The sequence below is a fragment of the Sapajus apella genome, unplaced genomic scaffold, assembly GCF_009761245.1.
Source record: "Sapajus apella isolate SASKATOON/1434 unplaced genomic scaffold, GSC_monkey_1.0 scaffold2, whole genome shotgun sequence".
Lineage (NCBI taxonomy): Eukaryota > Metazoa > Chordata > Mammalia > Primates > Cebidae > Sapajus > Sapajus apella.
This window is the reverse complement of record NW_022436942.1, coordinates 24,140,080-24,150,028: the sequence shown is the minus strand read 5'-3', so window position 1 is coordinate 24,150,028 and position 9,949 is coordinate 24,140,080. Positions and strand designations below refer to the sequence as shown.

The window sequence follows — 9,949 nt, the reverse complement described above, 5'->3', positions numbered from 1 at the left end:
GCCCCGCCCCGCTGACCCAGCCCCGGGCCCCGCCCCGCTGACCCAGCCCCGGGCCCCGCAGCCCTGCTCCAGCCCCGGGCCCCGCCTCACTGCTGCAGCCCGGAGCCGGGTCCGGCGCCCTGGAGACTAGCGCCCCTGGCGGAGGCTGCACGCCCTGCGGCTCCCCCGGCTGTGTCGCGGGCTTCAGCTACCGCAGCTCTCACAGGTGTTGAACCGTTCCGGCCTAGCTCCAGAGAAGACAAGGAGCCCTCAGCTTCAGCCCTAAAGACAGCCCTCTTGTCTCAGATGCCCCCTCCCATAGAGCTGACCCTACAACACCTTTCCTTTTTTCCCCCTACGCCGGAGCGTGAGGTGTGGGAGCTCGGCTTACAGAACCGTGACTGACCATCCCCAGTGCAGATGGCCTGGATGCTGGTGCCATTGGGTAGACGTGGCCTGTGACTGACCTGGACCAAGAACCCTGGCCCTCTGAACTGCCGCCACCCCTTCTTTCCAGGGACTTTTCTGCAATAAAAAGTTGTGCAGTGGTCTGAGCTGCCAGGAGTTTAAATCTGGATTCTCTGGGCTATTCCCGGAGCACAGACAAACCTGGCTGCGTGGAGGGGTCAGGGCAGGAACGGTACCAGGAAGCAACCTCCTCCCCTCCTGGTGTGAGGGTCTATGTGACTTAAACGTATAGGATGGGGAGCACGGAGTCTGGGGAGAGCCAGAGAAGTGGTTCATTCATGCAGAAGGGTCTAGCCTGGGACCCACAGACAGCTTTTGGGCAGCAGGGCTGAGAATCCCATTCTTCATCCATTCATTCACTCCACACATACTTATTGAATGGCCTTATAGTGCTTGGTACAGGGAACACGATGGCGAGGAAGACACTCTGGGACCCCTGGAGATGAGATTCTGGAGGTGGCAGGTGGGCCACAGATAAGGAAGCTGAGCAGAAACAGAAAAGGGTGGAATGGGGACTGGGCCAGTGCCTTCTACCACCTTGATGGGGCACTTGAGGACAGGTGGCCTTTGCAGATGGGGAGCTGGAGGGATATGAGCACAGTTGGGTGGCCCAAGCCTGGGCTCTGGTTTAACACACAATTGGGCCACACAGTTGTGTTAATATGATCTGGTGGTGGGCAGGAGAACAACATGCTATGGTGGAGGAAAGCGTGGGCTGTGGAATCAGAGGGAGGCTCCGGTTCTGTCTCTACTTCAGATCTAGGGTGTAAGTTGGTTCGAGTTTTTGCAAGGCGTTGGACTTTAGGGGTCAGAAGGGAGACCAGTCTAGGGAGTCGGGTGGCTAGAGAAAGGCTGGATTTGTACCACACAGCCCAAGAGAAGCTTCTGTACAGTGAGCACACATTCCTTTCTATTGCATAAAATTACATCATCAATGCAACAATAGTTTCTGCTTTCCTTGTCTCTGGGTGGGGCTAAAGTGCGTCATTGGCCAGAGGCCTGGGCTTTACCTTTTAAGGCACTCTAGTGCCAGAGTGTCTGCTGTGTTCTTCTGGGTTCTGCCCAGAGGACAGGTATGCAAAAGGCCCTCTTCCTGTGTAAACAGAAAAGTCTCATGCAAGAGGAATGGGACTGAAACTTGGCTGGCAGGCTGCCACCCTCCTGGGTAGGGGGTATGGCCCCACTGGGCTCACACATCAGCCCTAGTTGATAAATTCTGACCTGCCAACACTCACAAATGCAAACCAGCTGCCTGAAGATTCTTTCAAGATTCTTTAGTCCAGCTCTGTGCTCCTTGCATTTTGCTAGGGGGTCATGAGGTTCTGTGATATTCAAGGCCAATTTTCTCCAGCTTCTGCTGTGATGATCTTGTCAACAAGGGAACTTCATGGGAATTGTAGGCAGGATCTAGGATGTACATTCTGCAACCTGTGTCACCCAGGACTGGTTGCTCACATCCCCCCCACCCCCGCTTTTTTTTGAGATGGAGTCTCGCTCTGTTGCCCAGCCTGGAATGCAATGGCATCATCTTGGCTCACTGCAACCTCCGCTTCCTGGTTTCAAGCGATCCTCCTGCCTCAGTCTCCTAAGTAGCTGAGATTACAGATGTGCGCCACCATGCCTGGCTGATTTTGTATCATTATTATTATTTTTTTAGTTGTTAAATGATCCTTTATTGAAATATCTTCCTTTGTGCTTCTTAACTAGCTGGGCATTCCACAGCACCACTGTTGATGTCATCTATGATGTCATCAGGGTGGTGGCCATCAGCATTACAGTCCACAGACTGGGCAGTCCCCAGGATCTCTTTAATGGTTCCAGAGAGTTCTGTGGGTAAAGATCAGTGCCGCATCTGTTGAACAATGTTGATGATCTCATCAAAAGTGACATTCCCACTGTGTTTAGTGTTTTTCTGTTTCTTTCTGTCTCTGGTTTGTTCCTGGATGGCTTTGATGATCACAGCAGAGGCAGAAGGCACCACTCAATCTGGGCCTGTCTGTTCTGAATGGTCAGTTTCACTGTAATCTTCAAACCCTCCCAGTCCCCCATTGCTTTGGCAAAGTCATTATCAACTTTTTTGGAGACAGACCCGGGGGCCGATCTTGGCAGCCAGCACAGGAGTGGCACTGACTTCACCCCCAGTGCACCTCAGGTATATGACTTTTATCTCCTTGGGGTCGAACTTTGGCAGCATGGGGGAAGGCAGCTGATGTCAGATGAACCTGGATTCGGGTTGACCAAAGGAAGTTGCACTTTGGCCTCCTCCGAGCCGAAAGCTGAAAGCGATTTTGTATTTTTAGTAGAGACGGGGTTTCACCATGTTGGTCACGCTGGTCTTGAACTCCTGAACTTGTGATCCACCTGCCTTGGCCTCTCAAAGTGCAGGGATTACAGGTGTGAGCCACCGTGCCTGGCACATTTTCCCTTTTTAAACACTGAACCTGGACTTGCCTGATGTCAATCCAGAAAATCCCAAGGGCTTTGGGGTCAGGCTTGAATTTCTTCCTGGGCCAGGGCCATGTGGGTCACAAGCAATGTTTGTGCTTTGGAAACTAATTCCCTGAGAGGCTCCCCTGGCCATGGGCCGCATTCCAGCCCCGGGTGCATTTATGGAGAGTCATTCACCAGCCCATTTATAAGCATTGTTTGAGTCGGGGTGGCTTCTGATGGGAGGAGGACTGTCCTCGGTTCAGTATTGCTTCTCAGCGGAAGGGTACCATAAGGCGTGAGTCCTCTGTTGGCTCTCCGTGCCTGCCTCACACTTCATCGTACTTAAGCATGTCAGAGGCTGACTTAGCTGTGATCATGTCTCTATCTGAGCCCCTGGAGGGCAGTGAAGGTCTCATCCATCCCCAGGGTCTGCCTCAGAACAGACATGACGGGGCTGAGGCTGCATGGTCCTGGTTGGTGTGCCTGTCCTCAGATGTATTGGGCCCTGTTTTTGACCATTAGCATGTTGCATCCTGCATAACCCCTTGGAGGTCTCTTGTGGAGTCTAAATGCAGTCCTTCCCTCTGTGATTTCAGCTGCAAAATACCAACCAGACCAGCCTGGAGTAGTGAAGGAAGGGCCTGGATCCTGTTCCCAGTCTTGTTCTTACCTTGACCAAACTTTTCACCTGTTTCTGGGCCTCAGTCCTGCTCTCCTCTAGATTTAAATCTTGAAGATCCATTTTTCCCTTTATTTAATTTTAAATTTATTTTTGTAGAGATGAAGTCTTGCTCTATCACCCAAGATGGAGTGCAGTGGCAGGATTATAGCTTACTGCAGCCTTGAACTCCTGGGCTCAAGCAATCCTCCTGCCTCAGCCTCCCAAAGTGCTGGGATTACAGGTGTGAGCCACCGTGCCTGGCTCCATTTTCCTTATTTTCTTCCCTACTTAGTCCCTCTGAGCCAAAGAGTAGCTGCAAAATAGAATAGTAACTATCAGAGAGTTGTTTGAGAAAGATATTGCTGCATGTAAAGTGCTTAAAGCATAGGGAGATATATGTCTAACTATTTCACTTACTGGAATTCTTTGGAAGAGTTTTGAGCCCCTTTAAAGAAAGCTCTACAAAGTCTAAGGCCAGCTGAACTCCCTCTGCCCCACTTGGTGTGAGAGTGACAATAGGGCAGGAGGAATAAGTAGGGAAGCCTAGGGGTTAGAGCAAGGGCTCCTTAGCCAGGGGGTAATGACCCCCAGCAGCACCTGCCCATCACTACTCCCACTTTAACCCCATTCCCTATCAGTGACCCCTGCCTCACCAGCACACATGTGTCTACCCATGTACCCACACTGCACTCATATTCACATGTGCCCTTTCCTTCTTTCTTTTCTTTTCTTTCTTTTTTTCCTTTCTGTCTTCCTTCCTTTCTGCCTTTCTTCCTTCCTTCCTTCCTTCTTTTTTTCTTTCCTTCTCTCTCTCTCTCTCTTTTTCTTTCTTCACACTTTTTCTCTTGTTGCCCAGGTTGAAGTGCAATGGCATGACACTGCAATCTCCGCCTCCGAGGTTCAAGCAATTCTCCTGCCTCAGCCCCCTTGAGTAGATGGGATTACAGGCACCTGCCACTGTGTCCAGTGAATTTTTTATTTTTTTATTTTTAGTAGAGATGGGTTTCTCCATGTTGGTCACGCTGGTCTCGAACTCTCAACCTCAGGTGGTCCACCCGCCGTGGCCTCCCAAAGTGCTGGGATTACAGGTGTGAGCCACCACGCCTGGCTAAATCTCCCCTTTCCAGCACATAGCACACACGTTCACATGCATAATCACACATTTAGAAACCCTCACCATCTCTCTCACGTGCACGTGTTTCCACACAGGTGCCTGGAGTGTGCGTGTATCTGGATGCAATCATATTGTTCCACTCACAGCTACCTCTAGACATGGAGCAACGCACAATGAATATACAGTCAACACGTGCATACACTGCATAGTTGCATGAAACCTGGACCCCCCATTTCTGTCTAGCTCCTAGTCCTGACCTCTCCCAAAGAATAATAGAGCTTTAAATTGGTAAAGGATGTTAGCAGCCACCTAATCCAAACATTGTATTTCATTAGCAGATACACGAAGGCCCAGAGACGGGAGGTGACCTGCTAAAGGTCACACAGTGAGATGTTCCTTTTCTTCACCATTCTGCAGCAGGGGCATTATGTATTTGATTCATTCCCGCCGTGCTCCTCTGCCCATGCCTGTGCAGGAATGGGAACCTAGAAATTGGTGAGGGTTGTGTGGCTGGAGTAGGAAGGAAGACAGGGTCAGAACTAGAGGGAAAGTGAGGGAGTGAAATATGGCAGGTCTCTAAGGCCCAGCTGGGCTGATGATACCAGTGAGAAGCAAGGGTGGGGAAGTTGGTAGAGGCGAGAAGGCCATCAGGACTGGAGTTGCAGTTGGCTTCTGAGCTAGGGAGGGATGGAGCTGATATCTGGACTCCGGACAGGGGTTGCTGCTGCTGCTTATTTTCTTTAATTTTTTCAAACAGGGTCTTGCACTGTCACCCATGCTGGAAGGGAGTGGCACAAACATGGCTCAATGTGCAGCCTCGCCTCCTGAGCTCAAGCTGTCCTGCTTCAGCCTCCTAAGTAGCTGGGACTGTAGGTGCACACCCCCTCGCCAGCTAATGCTTTTATATTTTATAGAGATGGAGTCTCACCATATTGTCCGGGCTGAGGGGGCTCAAGCAATCTTTTCACCTCAGCCCCCTAAAGTGTTGGGATTATAGTGTGAGCCATTGCACCCAGCCCAGGGCCAGCTTCTGAGCTGTGTGATGTCACAGAGCTGTGTGATGTTACAGCATAGAGGGTGTGAATGATCGAACACAAATTCTGAAACTTTCCAGGATTCTGTCCTGCTCAGAATTCCAGAGGTGGCTGAGAGACCTTGGTTTGATTCTACCTTTTACAAGAGACTTTGTATTTTTAGTCTAGACGCTTCTGGTCTCTTAATATTCTTAATCATTTCTAGTGCCCAGAAGGGTAGAGGTGTGGGACTTCCATTTCTGCTGCATTTTCTGGGCCTCAGACTGGAAGTTTAGAGATTCACTCTGGCATAAAGGTGTATGTTCAGGGTGGCAGCCACCTGGTGCTGATGGTGTCCTACAACAGCAGGCCGCCATGCATGTGCCCCAAGACCAAGCAGGAGGTGATCGCTCATGCAACCACTTGGGCACTGGAACCCTCTCGGCAATGACCATCGGCTGGCTACACACGACTTCCCCCTGGGGTAGCAGCTCCCCAGCAGGACTACCCTGACCCTGGGTCCTGAGGAATTGGTGAAAGGGGGTGTCACCCTGCCCTGCTGCTTCCCCCTGGCTTCCATCCACACCTGGGGCCCAATTGCTCATCCTTCCTGCCTGACCAGATGCAGCCGCAAGTCCCACCGCTCCATTACCAAGAGCTTGTGCCTCTCGGTTCCTGTATGCTGGAGGAGCTCAAACTGAAGAAGGCAACACAATCGTGGCCCCGGAAAAGGACTGCCACCCACACTTGTGATTACGCAGGCTGCAGCAAAACCCACACAAAGAGTTCCCATCTCGAGGCACACCTGCGAACCCACACAGGTGAGAAACTTTATCACTGTGACTGGGAAGGCTGTGGGTGGAAATTTGCCTGCTCAGATGAACTGACCACGCACTGCTGTATAAACATGCCGGGCACCGCCCATTCCAGGCCAGAAATGCCACTGAGCATTTTCCAGGTCAGACTACCTCGCCTTACACAGCAAAAGGCATTTTTAAATCCTGGACAGTGGATAGGACCCACACTGCTGGAAGAGAATTCAGCATTTTTACCTTTCACATTGTCTTCCCGATGAGGGGAGGAGCTCAGCCAGAAAGCACTACAATCATGATCAAGTTCCCAACTGAGTCAACTTGTGAGCGGATAATCAGGAAAAATGCGGAATCCAAAAGACAAAAAGCAAAGAACAGCTGGGGTCTGTGATTGGATCTTCTTTCATTCCAATTCTAAATCCGACTTGAATATTCCTGGACTTAAAAAATGCCAAGGGAGTGACTGGAAGTTGTGGACCTCAGGGTATAAATTATATCCGTGAGTTGGGGGAGGGAAGACCAGAATTCCCTTGAATTGTGCATGGATGCAATATAAGCATAAAAGATCGCCTTGTATTCTCTCTACTTTCTAAAAGCCATTTTTATGATGTTAGAAGAGGAAGAAATTCAGGTACAGAAAACTTGTTTAAATAGCCTAAATGATGGTTCTTGGTGAGTCTTGGTCCTAAAGGTACCCAATGAGAAAGCCAAAGTTTTCAAACCGCTGCAAACTTTGACCAGGAGCATCTATATTTGTCTTCTGATCTACATTTGTGACCTAAGCCAGGTAATACACCTGGTTTACTTCTTTACCATTTTTATGCAGACAGTCTGTTATGCACTGTGGTTTCAGACGTGCAATAATTTGTACAATGGTTTATTCCCAAGTATGCCTTAAGCAGAACAAATGTTTTTTTTTTCTATATAGTTCCTTGCCTTAATAAATATGTAATATAAATTTAAGCAAACATCTATTTTGTATACTTGTAAACTACAAACTAAAATGAACATTAGCTTGTATTTTGCATACTCAAGGTGAAAATTAAGTTTTAAATAAACCTGTAATATTGAAAAAAAGATGTATGTTCAGGGAGTCACCTTGACCCATAGTGGGGCAGAGCTGTCATTTCCCTGTCCCTACCTCATCAATGTTTGGTGAACACTGCCATGCATGAAGGCGCTGAGCAGCCTTGGTAAACATGGAGATTTCTTTCTGTACTTGCGATCTCTGATCACAGATACAAGTATAATAAGAGGTTGGCCATAAGAGGCCCTGATCCCTGGAGGGACTTCTACTTTACATTCTGCAAAAGAATAATACTAATGATAAAAAAAAATAGATTATTGTGTGGCATGAAACATCTAAGGCTTTTTTTACATGTATGAAATCCTTTAATCTTCTCGTCAACTTATGAGGTGGTTGCCCTTTCTGTCATCCTCATTTCAGAGGTGTGGAAACAGGCACAGAGAGGGTAAGTACTCTGCCCAACCCCACTCAACTAGGAAGGACCAGGGCCCAGCTTGGGGCCCAGGCAATCTGGCTGGAGTCCGTGTTCCCCGCTCTGTGCCCCATCAGCTTGCTATGTGCTGTTTTCTGTCTTTAAGGAAATGTATCAACTATGGCAGGTCTCCAAAACCCCAGAGTGACTCCATTAAAAACAAAAGAAAGCCACATCAAAGGCTTTTTGAAACTTTAAATAATCTTCATGTATTCACCCCTTAAAGAATTCCAATAAATTACTCAGGCATGAGTCTTCCCTACCAAAGTACTGGATGATGTTGCCTCAGCTTTGAGTGACTGGTGAATCTGATCTTCATGATCCATCAGTTTACAGAAATGCGTGAGGTGTTTTCTGGGAGATAGCTGCGGTTTAGTGAAATGAGCGCTAGCAACACACACGGGGCTTAAACCCCAGCTGAACCACCCAACTAAGCAGGGACCCTGCCCCAATTACTGAGTGCTTCTGAGTTCCGGCTTCTTCATCTACAAGGTGCATCATTAGGGTTTTGTGGATAAAGTTACATCACGTAGGGGCCTAGCACAACTCTTGGGTAAATCTGAGCCTTCTGTGAGGTGAGGAATAGAGAACTGTACTGAAGACCCTTGGGCCTCTTACTGCTCCATGTAACTCTGGGGACCCTCTCTAACCCTGACCTCTGAGGAGGGTAACAGAGATGCAGACAAGACCCAGGTTGGCTACATTAGTTTATTGAAACACAGATCAAGACAGAGATAAACAGGGAAGAGGAGGAAGGGGAGAGGCAGGAAGGCAGTGGCCATGGGTGAGGTTCTGGTCCTGGCTCTCCCTGGTCCTCTTGTGGGTGCCAGGGACTTCTTTCTAGGGTAGCCTTTCCCGGCGTGGGGTGGCAGAGCTCAGAAGTGGGGGAATCACACAGAGCAATGAGAGGCCAGGAGTGGGAGGGGTCTTTCAAAGTGCAGGAGCCATAGCTGAACACTTGGTCCAGGCGCCTGGGCTGGATGGACCGAGCAAGGCAGGGCAGGAAAGATGCCTGGGGTCTGGGGCTTGAGTTGGGGTGGCTAACATTTCCGGCAGCTGCTGCTGCAGGACCCCACACCCAAGGAGCTGATACCGCAGGAACCCACGCCAGAGGATCCCCCTCTGCAGGTGGTGTTCAACTGGCCGCAGGGCGCGCACAGGCCGGTGCTCACCGCCACGTTCCCATTGCATGGAGCGCTGCAGACGCTGCCCGTCACTGGCCGGGAGCCTGTCACACAGAGGTCCCCACACACGACCCCGCCCCGGGAGCTGCTGACACCTGTGAACCCCGAAGTCTGAGTCAAAATTCTGGAGGGCAAGCCGTCCTGCCTCCCTGACCACCACCCCTGCCCAAGCCCTGAGCTCTGGGCATTGAAAGTCAGAAGCATCTTTAGTGGACAATTCTAGGTCCATTTAGTCCACGAGCTGGGGTCTTTCGGGATCTCTGACTCCAGATCTCTCCTGTTGTGATGCCAGCCCACTCTTTTATATTCAATCTCAGTGACACGCCTCTTTCCAAACTCTGCCTTCATCACAGGGAGGTACTAAATCTGTCCACACTGGGCCCCAAATACTCACAGACATTCACAGCCCCAACACCTTCACACAGCCTGAGGGCAAAAGAGAAAAAGGCAACATTAGTAACTGCTCCAGAGAGGCTGAAAAAGCTCCCCAGGTCATAGGGTAGGCTCCTCAGTTGGCAATTAAGAACAGAGTCTGAGGGAACACCTTGCCCCAGACAAACCCACACACCAGCCCACCAAACACCAGAAGTTATGAATGATTTTCTTCCCCCTATAGCCCTGGCCATTACTCAGCCAAGGCCAAGGGTAGGCTTGTGCCAAGGGTTGGGAAGGGTGGCTCTTGGCCAGGCTTGGTTGAACCCACCTCTGCTCCTCGCCCTCCAGCAGGCGCCTGTAGGTGGCGATCTCGATGTCCAGGCCCAGCTTGGAGTTCATGACCTCCTGGTACTC

General features: G+C 50.1%; 1 protein-coding gene and 1 pseudogene across 1 annotated transcript in view; one reads left to right on the top strand and one right to left on the bottom strand.

Annotated features, from left to right (window-relative positions):
• The first annotated feature begins 5,247 nt into the window (after positions 1-5,247).
• Positions 5,248-6,663, top strand: LOC116527595 (annotated as a pseudogene).
• A 2,007-nt stretch (positions 6,664-8,670) lies between these two features.
• Positions 8,671-9,949, bottom strand: part of LOC116527586 (keratin, type II cuticular Hb1-like) — a 6,452-nt gene continuing 5,173 nt past the window's right edge. The window contains exons 2-4 of the mRNA XM_032244615.1: positions 9,864-9,946; positions 9,555-9,586; positions 8,671-9,255 (exon numbers count right to left, since the gene is read on the bottom strand). Coding sequence (XP_032100506.1) covers positions 9,017-9,255; positions 9,555-9,586; positions 9,864-9,946 — 354 coding nt within the window. The 3' untranslated portion in view covers positions 8,671-9,016. The remainder of the gene's footprint in view (positions 9,256-9,554; positions 9,587-9,863; positions 9,947-9,949) is intronic.